Source organism: Hippopotamus amphibius, chromosome 3, assembly GCF_030028045.1.
Source record: "Hippopotamus amphibius kiboko isolate mHipAmp2 chromosome 3, mHipAmp2.hap2, whole genome shotgun sequence".
Classification (NCBI taxonomy): domain Eukaryota; kingdom Metazoa; phylum Chordata; class Mammalia; order Artiodactyla; family Hippopotamidae; genus Hippopotamus; species Hippopotamus amphibius.
The window spans coordinates 40,715,597-40,737,036 of NC_080188.1; the positions used below are offsets into that span (position 1 = coordinate 40,715,597).

The 21,440-nt window shown below is 34.9% G+C and overlaps 1 protein-coding gene and 2 pseudogenes across 4 annotated transcripts in view; all 3 read right to left on the bottom strand.

Annotated features, from left to right (window-relative positions):
* CENPC (centromere protein C) overlaps positions 1-21,440 on the bottom strand; it is a 135,010-nt gene that overhangs the window by 24,981 nt on the left and 88,589 nt on the right. Inside the window, exons 18-19 of one of the 4 annotated variants that reach the window (XM_057726584.1) lie at positions 16,431-16,521; positions 14,206-14,606 (exon numbers count right to left, since the gene is read on the bottom strand). The exons of 1 other annotated variant lie outside the window; for it this stretch is intronic. In XM_057726584.1, the coding sequence (XP_057582567.1) occupies positions 14,536-14,606; positions 16,431-16,521 (162 nt within the window). In that variant the 3' untranslated portion in view covers positions 14,206-14,535. Of the gene's footprint in view, positions 1-14,205; positions 14,607-16,430; positions 16,522-21,440 lie in introns of those variants that run through there. 2 more of the 4 variants (XM_057726587.1, XM_057726586.1) reach the window with 2 other exon arrangements.
* Positions 8,546-9,400, bottom strand: LOC130848298 (N-acylneuraminate-9-phosphatase-like; annotated as a pseudogene).
* Positions 13,237-13,884, bottom strand: LOC130847967 (60S ribosomal protein L10a-like; annotated as a pseudogene).

Consider the following 21,440-nt stretch of genomic DNA (forward strand, 5'->3'; position numbering starts at 1 on the left):
GTTTCTAAGTGACAAAACTGTAGAGATGGAGAATAAATTAGTGGTTGCAGGAGGTTAAGATTAGGGGAGTGAAAGGAAGGGGAACCTATGATTATAAAGAGGCAGCATGAAGGAAAGCTTTGTGGTGAAAGTTCTATATCTTGATAGCAGTGGTGTTTACACAAATTTACACATGATAAAATGACATGCAATCACACACATACACATTATAATATGCAAATTTCCTATTTGGGGCATTGTACTATAGTTACATAATATGGAACCATTGAGGGAAACTGGATGAAAGATACGTCCATTCAGCAAGTAAATGGATAAAGCTTTGGAATACTACTTGACAATAAAAATGAATTATTACAAGCACCATGAAACTTTTGTGGGTGCTTGCCATGATGGATTAATATCTATTGAATTTGCTCTCCCTCCCCAACTATAAACTAGCAAAATATAAAAAGTAACTATGTGCAGGCCTTGGACTACAGTGCAGGACTGTGATTCTTAAAAGGCATAAGGTTAGCTCCAAAGTCACCTGGTTTTTAAGCACTTTTCAAAACTGGACACAGTGGAGTTCAAACAGAGCAGAAGTCTCATCAGGCAGAAAAAAAAAAACAAATTATAATTTGGGGCTGTTGGAATAGCTGGAATTGTGGAGCAGGATATCAGAGGAGAGAAAACTGTATTGAAAATAGAGCTCCACAAATATGTGTGGGGTACCCAAGAGCAGTGCTGTGCAATAGAACTTTCTGCAATGATGGAAATATTTATATCTGTGCTGTCCACTATGGTAGCCATCAGCACTGTGTGGCTACTGAGCCCTTGTAATGTGGCAAGGGCAACTAAGGGACTAAATATTTTTTGTTTAAATTTAAATGTCTACAGCATATGGTTTCTGGCTATTGTATTAGCCATCACAGCCCCAGAGTTTGGCAGAGTAACTGGTTGCAAACGTGCAGAGCAAAATTCTGTGAGGCCTTTCTTGTGTCTGCTTCATTTCACTTAGCATAATATAGTCCAGGTTCATCTATATTGTCACAAATGGCAGGATCTTCTTTTTAAAGACTGAATAATATTCTACTGTATATACTGTATAGGACATCTCTTTGTCAGAAGAGATCTGATTAATATGTCCATTCATTTAAAAATTTTTTCCACATGTTGGAGTCATTAATCAAAATAATCCAATAGAGAACTATGGTAAATGGTACATCTGTATTACTTTCCTTGGGCTGTCCTAACAAAATAGTACAAATTGAGTGGCTTAAAACAATGGCTTAAAAATGTGTGTCTCACAGTTCTGGAGGGTAACAATCTGAAATGAATGTATAGGCAGGGCCATGCTCTCTCTGAAACCTGTAGGTTTCACAGTAATGCTTCTGCTTAGAACGCATCGTTCTTAAAAGGAGAGTCAGTGTGAAAGATCATTAGAGAATAACTAACGCTTTCTTGTTAATGTTACCAGATGTACTAGAAATATATAGCATGGTGGGGGCGGTGAGGGGGGAAGAAGGTACAATCTGTTTGTAGGACATAAATTAACCTTAAAAATGCATTCCAATATACAGTAGGTATAGACAAACACTGTTTGATTCCACTTGTAGGAGGTACCTAGAATAGTCAAATTCATAGAGTCAGAAAGTAACTTAGTAGATGCCAGGGGCAGGGGGTAGAGGTGTGTGGGTGGGGAGGGGGAATGGGGAGTTAGTGTTAATGGGGACAGAGTTTCAGTTTAGGAAGGTGAAAAATTTGGGATGAGGATGATGGTGAGAGTTGCACAACAATGTGAATGTACTTAGTGCCATCGAACCATACAATTAAATATGGTTAAAATAGTATGTTTCATATTATGTGGCTTTTACCACAATAAAAAAAATATTTAATAAAAAAAATATGTAGAAAACTAAAGAGCTTTAGGGGAGAAAATGGTTAAATGTCAGAAACAAACTGTTAGCAGCTATTCCTGAAGTTACTCTAAATATTCTCATACAAACCAGAAAATTGTCATACCATTGGTCAGAATTATAATCCAATAGTATGCTTTAAATTTTGCTTTCATTTTAAAAGTCAATGCAAGTGTATTACTTTTCATGTGAAGCTTGCTAGGACATTTTCTATTATATTTCTCATTGTCTCCAAAAGAAGTTACAGTGCTTGGAATATGAATAAATTTTTTAATCTTTAGAGAAACTGGTATACTTACTTTCCCAAGTCAAGAGCTGTATGACTGGATGCATCCCCATCTTTACATAGACTGGCCAGAATTTTGCTCAGTCATCTGCAATGGCTTGATTTTTTTTAAGTGAAGCATTTGTTTTACTGGTGTAATTTACACAAATTAATTAGTACAGTTCAAGGAGTTTTTGACAAGTACATCTTATACCTAAGTAACCCACAAAATTTTTGTCACTCCTATTCTGTCCAGGTCTATCCCTGCCAACCTCACTTCCACCCCTTGGGCCACTCTTCTATTTATCACTGTAGACAGGTTTCATTTGTTCTAGAATTTTATACAAATGGACTCATAAAATCTTTCATTCAGCACGATGGCTAATATTCATCCACCATGGCATGTCTATCAGTTGTTCATTCATGTTTTATTGCTGAGTGGTATTCCATGTGAATATATAACTTTATGTTCCTCTGGATGAACATTTGAATTGTTTTCTGATTTGAGCTATTATGAATAGCTTCTATGAATATTCTTGTCAAGTTTTTAAATGGACATACAATTTTGTTTCTCTTGGGTTGATACCTATGATGGAGTTGCTAGGTTAAAGCACAAGTGTGTGGTTAATGTTGTGAGAAACTTTTCCAAAGTCATGTTATCATTTTACACTCCCACCAGCAAATTATGTGAATTGTATTTGCTTCATATGTCTGTCAACATTTGATGTTATCAGTTTTTAATTTTAGCCATTCCAAGTGGGTTTGAAATATCTCTTTATGAAGATAAGTTTTGTTTTACGTTATGTTTAGCTCTTACGTTTTATATGATCCACCTCAAATTAGTTTCTTTTGTATAGTGTCAGGTCAGGGTCAAGGTCGATATTTTTCCTATATGGACATCCAGTTGTCTCCATTAAAAAGACTCTCCTTTCATGGCTGTGAGTCAGTCTTCTAATTTTGTTCAAGATTTCCAAGACTGTTTTGCCAATTGTATTGTGGGTTCTTCAAATTTGCACATAAATTTTAGAATTAGTGTCTCAATATTTACTATAAATAGCCTACTGGAATGTTGATTGGGATTGCATTGATCTTTAGATGAATTTGGGAAGAATTCTCATCTAAACCAGTATTATGTTCATTATGTACACTTCAATGAACATGATAGATCTCTCCATTTACTTAGGTCTTATATTTCTCTTGGTCTTATTTTATAGTTTCAAAACAGAGATGTTGTCTTTTGTTAAACTTATTGGTAAGCATTGTGTGTTTTTCAATGCTATGGTAAATTATATTTTCTCTAATTTCATTTTTCAAGCTTTTGTTGCTGATATCTAGAAGTACAATTGATTTTCATATATTCAACTTTTATTCTATGACCTTGCTAAATTCAATAGTTATAACTTTTTTTTAAGATTGCTTAAGATTTTCTATGAATGTATTGTATATATATCTCACACCTGTGAATATAGACATTTTGACTTTTCCTTTCAATCTTTATGCTTTATATTTGTTTTTCTTGAATTATTGTACTGGCTAGGACATCCAGCAAAGTATTGAATAGAAACAGTGAGAACAGCCATCCTGCTCTGTGACCAACCTTAATGGTATTCATTGCACCTTAAAGTATAATGTTGGCTATAAACTTTTTAAAACACCCTTTATTAGTCTGGAGAAGTTCTTTGCATTTCTAGTTTGCTGAGTTTTCTTTTTAAAATCAAGAATCTATTTATCTGTGTCTATTAAAATGTTCATGTGGTTTTCTCATTTGTAATTCACCGCTTGGTAAAATACAATTTTTTTTTTCAAATTTTGATCTCTCTTGCATTTCTGGAATAAATCCCACTTTGTGATGTACTATTCAATTTCTATATTGCCATATTCAATCTCTTAATATTTTCTTAAAGACTTTTTGTGCATCTAGGTCCTTGAGGGAATATTTATCTGTGGTTTTCTTTTTTTATTATGCCATTGTCAAGTGTTGGTATCAAGGTTTACAGGCCTTATCAAATGAGTTAGAAACTGTCCCTCCTTTTTGTAATCTCTGGGAGAGTTTATACAAGATTGGTAATATTTCCTTGTCAAATGGTACAAAGAATTACCAGTAACAGCATCCAGGCCTGGAGTTTGCTTTATGGGAAGATTTTTAATTATGGTTTTAACTTCTTTAATAAGTATCACAGTATTCAGATTTATCTCTTTAGTTTTGATAAATTTAGTTTTGAAAGAATTTGCCTATATCTAAATGTTCAACTTGATTTGCATAGTTTGTAATATTTTCTCCTTCAACAATTTTCTTGAGATTTGACATAAAACATGCTTAAGTTAATATAAAAATGCTTAGTACAGTATCTGGAGCACAATTATGCTATATAATTATTTTTCTTTATTTCTGTTCATTCTTGCTAAGGTTTTATTAGTTTTGTTGTTCTTTCAAAATGATTAACTTTTGGTTTCACTTATTTTTCTCTATTTTCTTTTGTTCCTAATATTTTATTGATTTTTGATCTGGTCTTTATAATTTACTGTGTTCTGCATACTTTGGTGTGATTTGCTCTTCTTTATCTAGCTTCTTAAGCTGTATGCTTAGATTATTGTGAATTTTCTTCCTTTCTAATTCAACCATTTAAAGTGGCACCTTAATATGCCATTTTTGTTTTCACTTCATTTAAGACATTTTCTAATTTTTCTTGTGATGTCCCCATTGATCAATAGGTTATTTGGAAGTGTCTCTTATAAACTCCAACTATTTGAGAGTTTCCCAAATTTGTTTCTCTGCGTTGATTACTAATTCAGAGATCTGCTAAGTTTTCCCACAGTTTTAGCCTTTGCCAGCCATATGGTTTCCTCTCAGTTCTGCTGCTGAAACATGAAAGCAGCCATAGACAACAGGTAAATGAAAAAGTATAGTTATGTTTCAATAAAACTTTATATACAAAATGCAGTGAGCTGGATTTAGCCTGTAGGTGCGATTTGCCATCCCCTGATGTGGACAGAAAACATACTTTTACACTTCAGTACTTTAACATTTATCTAGATTGCTTGATAATTCACAGTATGATCTTGGAGAATGTTCCATGTGTATTAGAAACAAATATGTTGTCTTGTTGTTGGGTAGGATATTCTATATCTATTAAAATGAGTTGGTTGACAGTACTATTTAAGTCTTCTATTTTCTTACTGCTTTTCTGTGTATTTTCTCTTTCTGCTATTAACAGAAATATTGATAACTCTCATTCTGTTGAATGTCTATTTCTTTTTTTAAATCTGCCAACTTTGACTTTGTATATTTTGAGACTGTATTGCTAGGTTTATACTCACTTATTGTTGTTATATTTTATTGCTGTATTGACCCTTTTATCATTATGAAATATCACAGTAATATTATCATATTAATGTCTCTTTCTCTGATATTAACACAGCCACTTCAGCTATCTTTTATTTACTGTTTGTCTGGTATAGGCATAACTCAGAGATATAGTGGGTTCAGTTCCAGACCACCACAATGAAGCAAATTCACAATAAAGTGAGAATGTAAGTCAAATGAATTTTTTGGTTTCCCAGTGCATATAAAAGTTATGTTTACAGCATACTATAATATATTAAGTGTGCAATAGCATTATGTTTTTTAAAAATGTACATACCTTAGTTTAAAAACAACCGTGTTGGGAAAATAATGCTGATAGACTTACTCAACAAAAGGGTGCCACAAACCTTCAATTTGTAAAAAAATGTAACATGCAAAGCACAGTAAAGTGAAGTACAATAAGATGAGATATGCCTGTAGATCTTTTTCTGTCCTATTACACTCAACCTATTTTGTCCTTGAATTAAAAATATGTCTCTTACACATAGCTGGATCTTGAGTTTTAAAAATCCAGTCTAACAATATTTGCCTTTTGGTTGGAATGTTTAATCCATTCACATTTAATATTAGTATTGGTAAGACTGGATTCATATCTGCCATTTTCCTTTTTGTTTTCTATATGCCTCCTGGGGTTTTGCTGTTATTCCTTTATTCTTCCCTGCCTTATCCTGGGGTAGACAATCTTTTTATAGTGTACCATTTTAAATATTCTAAATTTGTATCTTTTTGTTTTACTGTTATATCATTTTTAAATTTTAAGATATATTATTCTAAAACAAAACTATTAATAAAATAATAGGTCTATTCCAAGATTTCTTAATATCTTCTCTAACACCCCACTCAGAAGGCAGAAAACCACAAAGTTCTTCACTAAGAAAGAGTGAAAATAGAATGTAATATTTCATTACTGCTCTGTCTAGAATACAAACTGAAGATAAGGAAACTCAATTCTTTCATTCCTCCCCAGATCACTTTTGCTGAGGAACTGCTCACTTAACATCCTAGGTGTTCTTGTGTTGAGATCTGCTCCTGTGATCTCGGAGCAATGAACCTTCTTGGGAAGCATAATGAACAGGCTGTGCCTAGACCTGTCCTGTGGGAGAGCTGAAAGGACAAGCCCTCAGCATCACATATCATGCACACAACTATTTTTCTGTCACGATCCTCCAACTTAACAATTTTAAAAATAGCTACAGGGACTTCCCTGGTGGCACAGTGGTTACGAATCAGCCTGCCAATGCAGGGAACACAGGTTCAATCCCTGGTCTGGGAAGATCCCACATGCTGTGGAGCAACAAAGCCTGTGGGCCACAACTATTGAGCGCACACACCACAACTACTGAGCCCGTGTGCCTAGAGCCTGTGCTCTGCAACAAGAAAAGCCACTGCAATGAGAAGCCCGTGCACCACAGCGAAGAGTAGCCCCCGCTTGCTGCAACTAGAGAAAGCCTGTGCACAGCAATGAAGATCCAACGCAGCCAAAAAATAAAAATAACTGAATAAATTTTTTAAAAAATAAAAAATAAAAATAGCTACAATATAAATGAGATCACATGGGCACCATACCTAGTAGAGCTACACACAAACATCCCCTGTTCACAAGTGTTCAGCTTCAGAGCGACAGCACCCTGAACAGTCAAGGGCATAATCACATTTTAAAAAATTAAGAGTAAGAAGTAAGCACAACAGGCATATGCACAATGGCAGAAAATCCTGTTCTTGGTAGGATAATTGAAGAAGCTATAGCTATATATATCCCAACAATCTACCATTTTACATCAGTAGTTTCCTATACAAAAGTTAAAAAAAAGAAAAAAGCACTACCAAAAAACAACCCACATCATTATTTCTTTTTTACTTAATTAACCATTGTACTCTGTTTGGTCAGTGATACCATGAGACTTTCTAGTGTAATGGTCTTGAGAAATTTCTTTAGTTGCAAGGTGCCTCGCTATGGAGTCATTAGTTAGTAAGCTCAAAGCAAACCCTGAAATGAATATAGAAATTTGTGAAACAATGACACAATTCTGAAAATTTGAAAAACAGGAGATTTACGACAGATGGTGAACACCAAAAAGAGCCAGTCAAGTATTAAAAGGCACTCTGGAAACGGTTCATAGCAAAATTTAATTTTCTACTAGTTTTCAGCATATGGGTGAAACTATTTAGTCAGTAGACAATAGATGGGATGCAGCATCATTAGGTCACACCAAGGCAATTCCCCTCTGATGTGGTCACAGAAAGAAAATGACTTCTGGTGCCATGTGGCTTCCACTCATCCACAGCAAGACAGACTAGTACTTTTTTTCCCTTGTATACCTGGGAAAAGATAGTAAAAGTACTTCCATAAGAAGTAAAGACTAACAGGAACCTATAAGCTCACTCTCGAAAGATGTGAAAATGTAATGGAAAAGGAGCACCATATGCCGATTTTAACAGCTTTATTACTTGAGGAACTTATTAGTCATGTACACACCATAGGAAAATTACACCTCCCCAAAGGTAATGCAGAAAAATTAGATTCATAAAAGAAGTATACATTCAAAGTAGGCAAAAATACAGTGCATGTTTTAAAAACAGAAAATATGAAAATAATTTCACTATGAAATGCTTTGATTTGCATGTGCTTTGGTACTTATTTCATATTAACCAGGTCCAACTGTTCTAGTAAATCTCTATTACACGTTTTAAAATACCTATTTTAAAAAAGAATATCTATTTTTAAGCCAAAACACAAAATCTACATTTGTGCATCCATATATGTTATCCTATTTGGTATCTTCATAGATCCAAGATGCTAAAAGATAACAATTTTTTAAAAAAAATCTCAAGCCACAGATTTACAAATACAGTTGAAGTTTTCTGGATTACACTACTGAAAGTAACTTGTATTAATGTACACTGGATTTTCAGATATAAATACCACTCAGTAGTTCGTTGGCCATTACAATTATTCTTACAACTGGGTTAATAGTATATAGAATGCCTTAACTTTTCTTAGTTCAAACCCTGTAATTTGACCCTAAAATTCATAAGCATACCCCTTTCTGTCCTTTAAGCTGACACAGTGACTTTGTAGTCTATACTTTGTAAGAGAGCAAGTAACTCTAGCACAGAAGAAACTATATAATGTGGCATGGGGGATGACTTCAATGGCACCATTCCATTTTTATTTACCCAAACTCTTACCTTCAGCCCTGCATGGAGGCCTCCTTGATTATCGGTTTCTAGTGTGTCACCAACCATCACATAGTCCCCAGGCTGTGCCTGAAGGAGATCACAGTCATAATAAAATATGGAAGGTGCTGCTGGGTTTCTCCTCTTTCTGTTCTCTGCCTACAATAGCATCAAAATAGGACTGAAAGGCACAAGCCTCAATCTACCTCTGGGTCTGTCTTTCTCCATTTGTTAATAAAAGTAGGCAGACCTCCTTTTGAAGTTCAGTGAGCATGGCGTTGACATCTGCCAGTGTCATATGCTGTAAATATGTAGATTGCCACAGGAAATAACATTCTTCAGCCAGTTTCCTATTAGCTGCACCACCTTTGGTTTCCTGGATTGCTTCTTCCCAGTGTAAAGTCCTGAGGTCAGTAATGCATGTATTAGAAGGATAAAAACATTCCTTGCAGAGTTTAATTCGAACTTCATCACAGATGACTTCAGCCTCTTCTTTGAAATGGTGTTTTGATTGTAAGAGCTTTATCACCTCCAACATGCTCTTCCAACTCACCCTGGGCATGTCAATGAGCGTGTTGTCCAGGTTGGAGAAGACGGCCCACGCCCGGCTCAGCACCATGCTGCTGCCGCCTGCGAGGCACGCCAACTCCTGAATTTGTATCTTTTCAGTTGTTATTTTCGTGGTTGCTATAGATATTTCTATATTCATCTTAAATTTACCCTAGTCTCTGTCAGGTCACCACTGACTTCATTTTGGTAAAAATATAGCAACTGTGCATCTATGTAGCTTCATTTCTTTTCCCCTTTAATTTGGGCTATCATGTAATTATAGGCATATATCTGACTGTGTATTTATATATTCCAACAAGCTGGTGTTACAATTATTGCTTTGAATTATCTTCTTTTCAATTACAAGAAAAAAAGAAAACATATAACCAATCTTTTATATTTAATACCTTTGTTACTCTTTATTCCATCCTATATATCTAACATCACTGGGTGTGTTTCTTTTCCACCTTAAGAGCTTCAGTATTTCTTACAGGTCTATTAGCAACAAATTCTCTCAATTTTTTTTTTATACCTGAGAATGTTTTCATTTTTACTTCATTTCTGAATGAATGTTTCACTTGATATACAATTTTGGGTTTAGTTTCTTTTGTTTCAGCACTTTGTGTCATTCCATTATCTTCTGTCCTCCATCATTTCTGATAAGAAGTCTACTGTTAAACATCATTGTTCCCTCCTGTGTGATGAGTCATTTTCTCTGGCTCCTTTGAAGAGTTGTCTTTTATCATTTTGACTACGTTGTTTCTAGTTATGGTCCTCTTTTTACTTACCCTACTAGTGATTTGGTAAGCTATTTGCATCTAAATGTTAATGTTTTTAATCAACTATGGGAAGTTTGGAGCTATTGTTCAAAAATTTTGTCTCCTCTTTCTCTCCTCTCCGTCACCAACTCCAATTATATATGTTCGAATGCCTGTCATTGTATCACAAGTATCTGGTGTTCTGTTCATTTTTTCAATATTTTAAAATTTTTTGTGTACTTTCTATTCATATATCTTCAAATAAATGATCTCTATCTCAAACTTGCTGTTGAGCCCAGCTAATAATTTTTATTTTTAATTCACTTATACTTTTTAACTCTAGAAATCTGGTTATTTTTTTAGTCTATATGTACAGATTATATATATATATATAACTTATGTATTTTTGTCTGTTGACTCATTTTTAACATTTTTACCTTTAATTCTTTGAGCTTGTGTATTAATTCCTTATTGAAGTCTTTGCTAATCTAACATCCAGGCCCATACAGACTCAGTTTCCATTAACTGCTGCTTTTTTCCCTTAGTATGTTTCATATTTTTCTATTTCTTTGCATGTCTAATAACTTTTGGTTGAAAACTGGACATTTTAGGTAATTTATTATAGCAACTCTAGATGGTGTTTTACTTCTAAGGAGTGTTTTTTATTTTATCATCTTGCCTGGGCTCAAACTGTGGAATCTATTGGCCTGTGATGTATAGCTACTGGCTGTCTCTGCTCATTTTTTCAAATTCTTAATTTCAATTTTTATCCTGGCTCCCCAGGTGTAGCCTCTGTCTCTGCATAGCTTAATAGTCAGCTAATGATGTGGACAGAAGTTAACATCACACACTTTTGAGTCTATAAGCCTTCTACCCTCTGCTAACTATTCCCTGTGTGAGATGGGGGATACATTCAACATTGCAGCCAGTTCTCAAGCCTCCCATGGCTTTCACTTTTTGCCTGCTCTTTCAAGTCCACCCTGTGCATGCATTATTTCTGAATTAGATAGGGAAGTTTGGTGTACAGCATGATGTTTTGATATATTTAGTGAAATGATTACTACAGTTAAGCTAATTAGCATACCCATCTCCTCACATAGTTTTGTTTGTGTGTGTGTTGTATGTGGTGAGAGCACTTAAAATCTACTCTTAGCAAATTTCCAGTATACAATAGAGTACATTGTAGTTGTACATTAGGTCTCTAGAACTTATTCATCCTACATAATGACAACTTTCTACCCTCTGAATAACCATCTCCCCATTTCCTCCACTCCCCACCCCTGGTAACCACTGCTCTATTCTCTGCTTCTATGAATCTGATTTTTTCAGATTTCACATATAACTGATATCACTTTCCAAAGAAGACATACAGAGAGCCAAGAGGTAAATGAAAAGATGCTCCACATCACTAACAATTAGGGAAATGCAAATCAAAACCACAATGACTTATCACCTCAAATCTGTGAGAAGGGCTAGTATCAAAAAAGTAAAAGATAACAAGTACTAGCAAAGATGCAAAGAAATCAAAACTCTTTTACACTGTTGGTGGAAATATAAAGTGGTACAGCCTTTATGGAAAATAGTATAGAAGTTCCTCAAAAAAAATAAAAATATAACTACCATACGATTCAGTAATCCCTCTTCTGCGAATATATCCAAAGGAAATCAGTACCTAGAAGAGACATCTGTACTCCCATGTTCATTACAGCATAATTCACAATAGCCAAGATACGGAAAAATTCTTGAAGGAAATTAAAAGTGCCACTCTAGACTACATATGAATGATAAGAAAGTGAAAGAGCCTTATTGCTGATATGGAAAAAGTTTTACTGTTCTGATAGAAGATCAAACCAGCCGCAGTATCCCCTTAAGACAAAGCCTAGACCAGAGCAAGGCTCTAATCCTCTTCAATTCTATTAAGGCTGAGAGAGATAAAGAAACTGTAGAAGCCTGAAGACAGCAGAGGTGGACTCATGAAGTTTAAGGAAAGAAACTGCCTCCATAACATAAAAGTGCAAGGGGAAGCAGCAAGTACTGATATAGGAGACGCAGCAAGTTACCCAGAAGATCTAGCTAAGATAATTCATGAAGGAGGCTACACTAAGACAACAGATTTTTGATGTAGACAAAAGAGCCTTACATTGGGAAAAAAATGCCACCCAAGACTCATAGCTAAAGAGGAGAAGTCAATACCTGGCTTTAAAGTTTCAGAGGACAGGCGGACTCTTGTTATGGGGAAACACAGCTGGTGACTAAGTTGAAGCCAATGCTCATTTACCATTCCAAAAACCCTAGGGCCCTTAAGAATCATGTTAAATTTACTCTGCTTGTACTCTATATATAAATGGAAAAACAAAGCCTGGATGACAGCACATCTGTTTACAACATGGTTTTCAGAGTATTCTAAGCCCACTGTTGAGACCTACTGCTCAGGAAAAAAGGATTTCTTTTCAAAATATCATAGCTCACTGACAATGCACCTGGTCACCCAAGAGCTCTACTGGGAATGCACAATGAGATTAATGCTGTTTTCATGCCTGCTAACACAGCATCCATTCTGAAGCCCATTGACTAAGGAGTAATTTTGACTTTCAAGTCTATTAGTTAAGGAATATATTTCAGGAGGCTATAGTTGCCATAGACAGCAATTCCTCTGATGGAGCTCAGCAAAATAATTTGAAAACCTTCTGGAAAGGATTCAACATTCTAGATGCCATTAAGAACATTCATGATTTGTGGGAAGAGGTCAAAATATCGACATGAACACAACAGTCTGGAAGAAGATTACAACCCTCATGGATGACTTTGAGTGATTCAAGACTTTAGTGGAGGAAGGAACTTAAGATGTGATAGTAATAGCAAGAGAACTAGAAGTGGAGTCTGAAGATGTGACAGTTGCTACAATATCCTAATACAAGTTTTAAAAGATCAGGAGTTGATTCTTAAGGATGAATTTATTCCTGGCAAAGATGCTGGAAAGGCTGTTGAAATGACAAGATTGTTGAAATGATGAGAAAGGATTTAGAATTTTATAGTTGATAAAGCAGCAGCAGGGTTTGAGAGGACTGATTTCAATTTTGAGAGAAGTTCTACTGTAGGTAAAATGCTATCAAATAGCACTGCATGAGACAGAGAAATCATTTGTGAAAGGAAGTCAACAGATGCAGCAATTGATCATTGTTGTCTTTTCTTTTTTAATGGTGGCAGTGTGGTTTATCAAGCTGTGCCTTAGGATAGGCATTGGGGCTTGCCCAAGATGCTCTTAATGTACAAAGCCTGGACACTGCCAATTTTTCTTGAGCAATGACATGAGGAAGTTGACAGCTAAGTGGATGCTGTACACAAGCTCATCATCTATCATCTTCATGCGGCCAATAACCACTGTCAGACACAGCACCTTCTTCACCTGGCACTTGATCGCAGACTTCACTTCATCACCTTTGGCCACCATGTTCTCACTGTGTGTCAACAAGGAAGAGAACTTGCCAGCGTTAGTCAGGCCTGGGTCCAGGATTCGTGGGATCTGCTTGATCACAGACTCTGGAGCCAAAAAGGCATACTTCTTGGTCATCTTCCTGACAAGTTTCTTATTTTTGCTGAGTTTCTTCAGCACCTCAATGTTCATGTGGGAGATTATCCACAGCCTTGGCCTCATCACAATGCTGCTGGTCTGCCAGAACACATATGGAGAACTTGGGGCAGAGAATGGACCTAAGGCTGACAGTGCTGAGAAGGGTTTCTCCTTCTGAGGTCATAGTTCTTCAGGCTGATCTGAAGCTCGGCCACCTTCAAAAACTTCTGGCACTTGTGCTGGTTCCTGTGCAGGACTTCCTGCACCACCTTATACACGGTGTTGCAGAAGACTTTGCTGTTCATGGTGCCTTGCACCGCAATAATCAGAAAAGAGCTGTTGTCTTATTTTTTAAAATTGCCACAGCCACCCCAAACTTCAGCAACCACTACCCTGATCAGTCAGCAGCCATCAACATCAAGGCAAGACCCTCCACCACCAAAAAGATTATGACTCACTGAAGGTATCAATGATGGTTAGCATTTTTTAGCAATAAAATATTTCTTAAATTAAGGGATATGCATTAATTTTTAGACATGAAGCTATTATAGCACACCTAGGAGATGACAGTATAGTGTAAACATAACTTTTATACACACTGGGAAATCAAAAAATTAGTGACTCACTTTATTGCAACATTCGCTTTATTGTGGTGGAATCAAGCTCACAGCTTCTCCAAGGTATGCCTGTGTATCACTGGCAACAGTGATTTTGGTATTCCTTTCATATTATTAAAATACTATAAATATGGGCATCACTATAGGCTATGTGTATATTTGTGGAAAAATTAGAAGATACACATGGAAGTTTGAAATGTTTATTGGAATAAGTACACAACATTGACTATTTTAAAACATTATGAATAATTACAAATATAAACATCTCAACTGCACAATGTTTTATATGTATGTATGTAAATATATATATATACACATATTTAAACTTTTCTTCAACTTTCAACTTTTTATCTGAGTAAAAAGAAGAACACTTTCCTCATTCAGGAGATTTTTGATGTTGTAATAATTACCTACAAATAAAATAAAAAAATTAAAAATTATTTCCAAAGGAATCATTTCCTTTTGATTAAATGTTTAGTTATCACTAACGCAGTTACAGTATATAGTGTCAAATTTTTTAAAAAAATCAATTCATCAAACCTTAAATAACTCTTATTTAATTCCATGAACTAAAAAATCCAAGTTAACTACCACCTGTGATTCAGATAAAGTTTAAAAGAATGTAAATTTCACATCATTTTGATAATGAATGTAAAAACAAATTATATAAGAGTACAGATAAGGAAAAAATCTCCCTCTGAATCCAATCATGTTTTCTGTTGGGGGGGTTGGTTTTTTAAATTGAAGTATAGGTGATTTAGGTGATTTACAATGTTATATTAGTTTTAGGTATACAACAGTGATTCAATTATTTTTATAGATTATACTCTATTTAAAGTAATTATAGGGACTTTCCTGGTGGTGCAGCGGTTAAGACCCTGTGCTCCCAATGCAGGGGCCAGGGTTCAATCCCTGGTCACGAACTAGATCCCACATGCATGCTGCAACTATGAGTTCGCATGCCACAACTGAGGAGCCCACCTGCCACAACTAGGGAGCTGGCATGCCACAACTAAGACTGGATGCAACCAAATAAACAAAAATAAAAATAAATAAAAAAATAAATTAGCTTTATAAAAGTAAGAATGATTAGGAATTACTTTAAAAAATATTTTCTATATTCCCTGTACTATATATTACATCCTGATATCTTATTTATTTCATACCTTGTAGTTTGTACCTCTTATTCCTCTTCCCCTATATTGCCCCTTCCCTCTACCCCTCTCCCAACTGGTAACCACTAGTTTCCTCTCTCTATCTATGACTCTGATTCTGTTTTATTACATTCATTTGTTTGTTTATTTTTTAGAGTCTACATAAAGATGAAAATATACAGTATCTGTCTTTCTCTGTCTGACTTAATGAAACCAACTGTTATTAGGTCTTTGGAACGGCTATGGATTCCCCTAAACTAGACTTAGACAATACACAGATAAGTATAAAAGATAAAATGTTAAGTAAAATAAAATTTCAAAGTTAAAAGGCAGCAGATGCTACTCTTAAATAAGGTAATAAATAATAGCAAAACTGAAATACAGATGGATAGCAGCACATAAGGCAAGTTTATAGTACTGAGTACCATACTGTGACTTTGATTAGACTTTGTATTAGAAATTAATACATATTAGGATTAACTGAGTTAATGAATGTGAAGTGTTCACAACAGTGTTGGCACATACAAAGGACTATATAAACATAGCTATTATTATTGTCTCCTTTCATTAGAATGTAAGCTCCATGAGGGCTGGGATTTTTGTCTGTTTGTTCATTTATGTATCCCACACTCTTAGAGCAATGCTTGGTAGACTCTCAATCACATTTGTTGAATGAATGAACAAATGAACAGATTAAAATTCCCATCTCCAAAGACTTGTGCTCTTCAATAGCTGATGAAGTACACTATTCTGTGTGTTTAAAATAACCAACCAAAAATTGTTTGACTACATAATGTCTTTGAGATAACACAGGGGAAATAATTTTCCTTCTACTCTGGATACAACATACCTTCTAACTAAATATTTATATATTCAGCAATTAGCAACTCATTCACGTTTCATATATCAACACACTAGTATATTTATCTAATAAAAAAATTAAAAGAAAATATGCGCCAAACTTCTTTGGCATCAGTCACATCATGCTTCATTTTGATCACTGTGGCTTCTATTTTCATGGTGCTCATAAACAACTATATAAGCATTTATGCGAAAGAAAAGGTTTTTAATTATTCTTACCTGAAGGAACATAGAATGAATCCCCAGTTGTTATTATATAAGGTGTTTCATGTAAGGTACATAAAAGGTCACCAAAGTTAACATAAAAAATCTGTAAAATTAAAAATTAAAACCTCATTTCAAATGGTAACACCACAACAACTACACTCCAAAGAAACTTCAAATAAATGTGGTAGGCAGAATAACGGCCCTCCAAAGATGTCCACGCTCTAATCTCCAGAATTTGTTACGTTACATGGCAAAGGAGACCTTGAGATGATGAGATTATCCTGGATTACCTAAGTGGGCCCAATCTAGTCACATAAACCTTACTTGAAAGTGGACAATTTTCCTACTGGAAGCAGAGGAGAGATGAAGCAGAGAAATCAGAGAAATTTGAAGCATGAAAAAGGCTTTCACTGTTGCTGGCGCTAAGGATAAGAAAGCCATGAGCCAAGGAGTGTAGGTTATTTCTAGACACCCTGGCCAACAGCCAGTAACAGGAACCTCAGTCCTACAACCACATGAAACTGAATTCTGCCAACAACCTAAATGAATCTGAAACAGATTCATCCTAAGAGCCTTAAGAGGGGAATACAGATCCTTCAACATCTTGATTCCAGCCTAGTGATACTCTAAACAGAGTACTCAGCCAAGCCCACCCAATTTCTAACCTACAACCGTGAGATACTAAATGAGTGTTGTTTAAATCTGTGGTAATTTGTTAAAGCAGTAATAGAAAACTAATACAGGAAGAAATTTCTTTTCTTATTCTTCCTTATTATTTACCGGTTTATGGAAATTCAGAACCAGTGTAAAGAATATCACTTAGTTATACTAGAAAAATAGCTAGGTTTTATGCACACTTCTTTAAAGGTTACATGCTTGATATATGTGTACAATCTGACTGATAAATCAGAGAGAACAAAAAGCAAAACAAAACAACAACAAAAAAAGAAAAGTACATTTAAACAAACAAGTATCAACATTAAGAAAGTAAAAGAGGATAAATGTAGTGCTCAGTCATACAAGCTTCCACATTCAAACATGGCAATTTTTACATTTATACATAGATAGCATCTGGCAATGACCTGTTTTTTTTGGACAACTAAATACAAAATGTAGCGCTTTCAAACTGTCAGATTCAGCCATCAAGAATATTTTGTCTCAGAGAATTATGCCTCCTCCTCCTCCTTTTCCTCTTACCTAACAGCTTTTCACAGATGAAGAAAACGAGGCACAGAGGAGTATAACTTTCCAAGGTCACAATGTAAATGGAAGAGCTGGAATTTGAACTCAGATACTCTGATTTCAGAATCCCTGTTCTTAGCCACTACAAATTACTCTCTCAATGGGAAAAAAGTTCTTAAAGTGGTTCTAAAGGTACTTTTATAATTTAATAAAAGAAACATTTTTTATCACATCAAAAAAATTTTGCCTAAAAAAAGGAAAAGAAACAAAAAACAACACACACTATCCAGAAAGTCAAACATATATTTCTAGATGTTGTTTCTTTATCTATTCAGTTTGGCTCTCTAAGCACACCTCTCCCCATTTCTGCAAACACTTTATTAAGAATGCTTTTGAAATACACAAAAACAGAATGATGAACTCCCATGAATAAATACAGAACCCCAAAAACCTGCCCTTTTCAAAGTGTGATCCCCCATTCCGTATTATTTTGAAATAAATGCTCAGCATCATAAATCATCTGTAAATATTTCAATGTGTACTGAAACATCAAAGTCCTTTTTTAAAACATGACAACACTGTTGTCACACATAAAATAAATGAACGTTTAGTACTAAATGCCCAGTTAATATTCAAATTTCCAATTGTCTCTTAAATGTCATATTTTTAAGGGTTTGTTTGAATTGGGATCCAAATAAAAGTCACATATGGTCAGTGGTTGATCTATCTTTTAAAGCACTCAATCTACTGGGAGTGATTTTGCCTGTCAGGGGACAACTGGCAATGTCTGGGACATTTTTAATCTCACAACTAGAGGGGTGCTACAGGAATCTAGTGGGTAGAGGCCAGGGATGCTTCTAAACATTTTACAGTGCACAGGATAGTCTTCCTACAACAAAGAATTATCAAGTCTGAAATGTCAACAGTGCCATGGCTGAGGACCCTGATCTCTATACATTCCACCTGGTTGTCTCTTTTTAATTCCCTGCACCTTATTTATTAAAGAAATCACGTAGCAAAATTTGTTTTAAAAATCTTTACACAGCTGGATTTTGCTGATTACAACCCCAGGGTGTCATCTGAAAAGTCTGCTATTATTTATTTCCTGTAAATTGGTGGTTAGATCTAAGAAATTAATCAACTTCAGGTGGTGTTGTGCATGGGTTTTTGTTTTGTTTTTTTAAAGAAGGCAAGACTACCTCATAGGTAGTGTTGTATTCTTCCATCAGGAGGCACATAATGTCTGGTTGTGTTCTTTCTAGATGTTAGTAGACAATGATGCTAGATCCAATAGTTTATTGGGTGTTTTAAAATGGTAATATTCCATTCTAATATTCATTCTTCAATTATTAATTGGAGTATTTCTAAGAAGGATAAAGTTTCCCTCATCTATTCTTTAATTACCTAGTAGTATAGTTTATATGAGAACAGTGGAAGAAATGTTTAATTATTTCCCTTTATTTACCATATTTGTTGTCAAAATGAGTTGGCTTCCTATTAAGTTTTTCTTTTTGTACTAGTCTTTAAAAATTCATGGATTTAGATGTAATTGATGTATTTCAATCCAATGAAGTTATTTTTATTGATACTCAAGTTTTCACATCTTTGTCCAAAGAGAGCATCTTCAAGTTGAATCTTGACACCTTAAGAACCAATCCTAATGGTCTTTGATAGTTTGCTATCAGGTATGATAAATATTTCAAGCTCAGTCCTAGGCCTGGAATCAGACATTTCTCTAAGGAACACTCTGGTTCCTTTAAATGTGTTGCTTTCACTTTTTTGTTTTTTTAGTTCTGGAACAATTATTGTCTAGTTTATCATGTACTTATACATTTTGATCATTTGGGTTTTTACTCTCTTCTGGGTTTTTTCTGTTCTTCCACATCACTTAACTTTAATATTTTCCATTTCTTAATAGCCTCTTTTCTAGGAGAGTTCCACAACAAACTCCCATAGTTAATTTATTAATTCTGTTGTTTGATTTTAACAAATCTACCACTGCTACTTTCTCTCTTACTGATTATCTAGAACCGAGTTTGAAAGAAAGAGTTAATGGCCTATGCTGGTTCTCCATCTTACCCTTTTGTTTCTCAAACGCATATACTTAAAAGTGTGCTTCATTTTTTTAAAAATGTAAAAATACTCCCCTTGTTGTTAAAAAAAAACTTAGCCTTATTTTCATTATAAAAAGTTAAAGGCAATGTTTAGAAGAAATAAAAATAAACTATAATCACCTACTAACGTCATTTTCTATAGTTCCTGCAAGTTTCTGTCATTTTAATTTTTAATTTCCAGTCAGAAAAAAATAAATAAAAAGAATTTTCTACCTTGCAGTTTCCTTAAATGTTTATACTAAAGGCATTCCTATATGGCTATTCTGCAAAATAATATACTTAAATTAATATAAAAATGTTTAGTACAGCACCTAGAACATGTAAGTGTTATATAACTGATTATCATATACAATGGTTTATCTCATTACTGAGTCAAAATATAAATATAACCATTTTCTTCCTGCAGCATATTTCAGTGGTTTCCAATTTTTGCAATTACTGCCAATGTTAAAATAAACACATACAGGGACGTCCCTGGTGGCACAGCGGTTAAGAATCCACCTGCCAATTCAGGGCACATGGGCTTGATCCCTGGTCTGGAAAGATCCCACATGCTTTGGAGCAACTAAGCCTGTGTGCCAGAACTACTGAGTCTGCACTGTAGAACCTGCAAGCCACAACTACTGAAGCCCGCATGCCTAGAGCCTGTGCTCCGCAACAAAAGAAGCCACCATGATAAGAAGCCTGCACACAGCAATGAAGACCCATCATAGCCAAAAATAAAGACCCAATGCAGACAGAAATTTAAAAATAAATAAATAAATAAAATTAAAAAAAATAAATAGCTACATGTTTAGCTTCCCTAGCTTTTAATTTATTTTCCTAGGAAAAAACTCTGAAATGACATTCATAGGTGAAAGTTTACAAATAGTTTTCCAACAATTTCTACTAACTCAGTAATTATAAAGTATCCTTTATTTTTAATAAGGATTCCTTTGAATGTTAGACAGGTTAAACACTTCCAAACATTTACTATTCAATATTCCTTTTTTAAAGGAATAAAGGCATAGAGCACTTACCTGGTAGCACAGTAGTTAAGAATCCACCTGCCAATTCAGGGGACATGGGTTCAAGCCCTGGTGAGCCCTGGTCCAGGAAGATCCCATGTGCCACAGAGCAACTAAGCCCATGTGCCACAACTACGAAACTTGAGCTCTAGAGCCCACGAGCCACAATTACTGAGCCCACGTGCCACAACTACTAAAGCCCACACACCTGGAGCCCATGCTCTGCAACAAGAGAAACCACTGCAATGAGAAGCCCTGCATGGCAACGAAGAGTAGCCCCCACTCGCTACAACTAGAGAAAGCCCGCGCACAGCAACCCAACACAGCCAGAAAAAAATGGAAAAAAAAAAAAAAAAAAAAAAAAGGAATAAAGGCGTTATAGCTTAATGGGTAACTACTATTAGTTCAATGATGACATTTCATAATGCTTATTTTCATTATCAATTGTTCCTTAATGATTACACAGGGATTACCTATTACTTTAGTTAGTTTAATATGTTATTTTTACTCTTTTAATACCACCTGGAGATCTATGACATTTTATAGGATTGGATTAAAGAATATTTTTAAATACTTTAGATCTGGATTCTACAAACTATACTGATGTAGTAATAAATTATTATTTTACTCTCGTGTATCTTTTCCTTGCCTTGCCTTGATTTGCCCTTCTTAGTTAATATAACTGAAGGGTCCTAATGCTCTTGCTGTTTCTCCTTTTT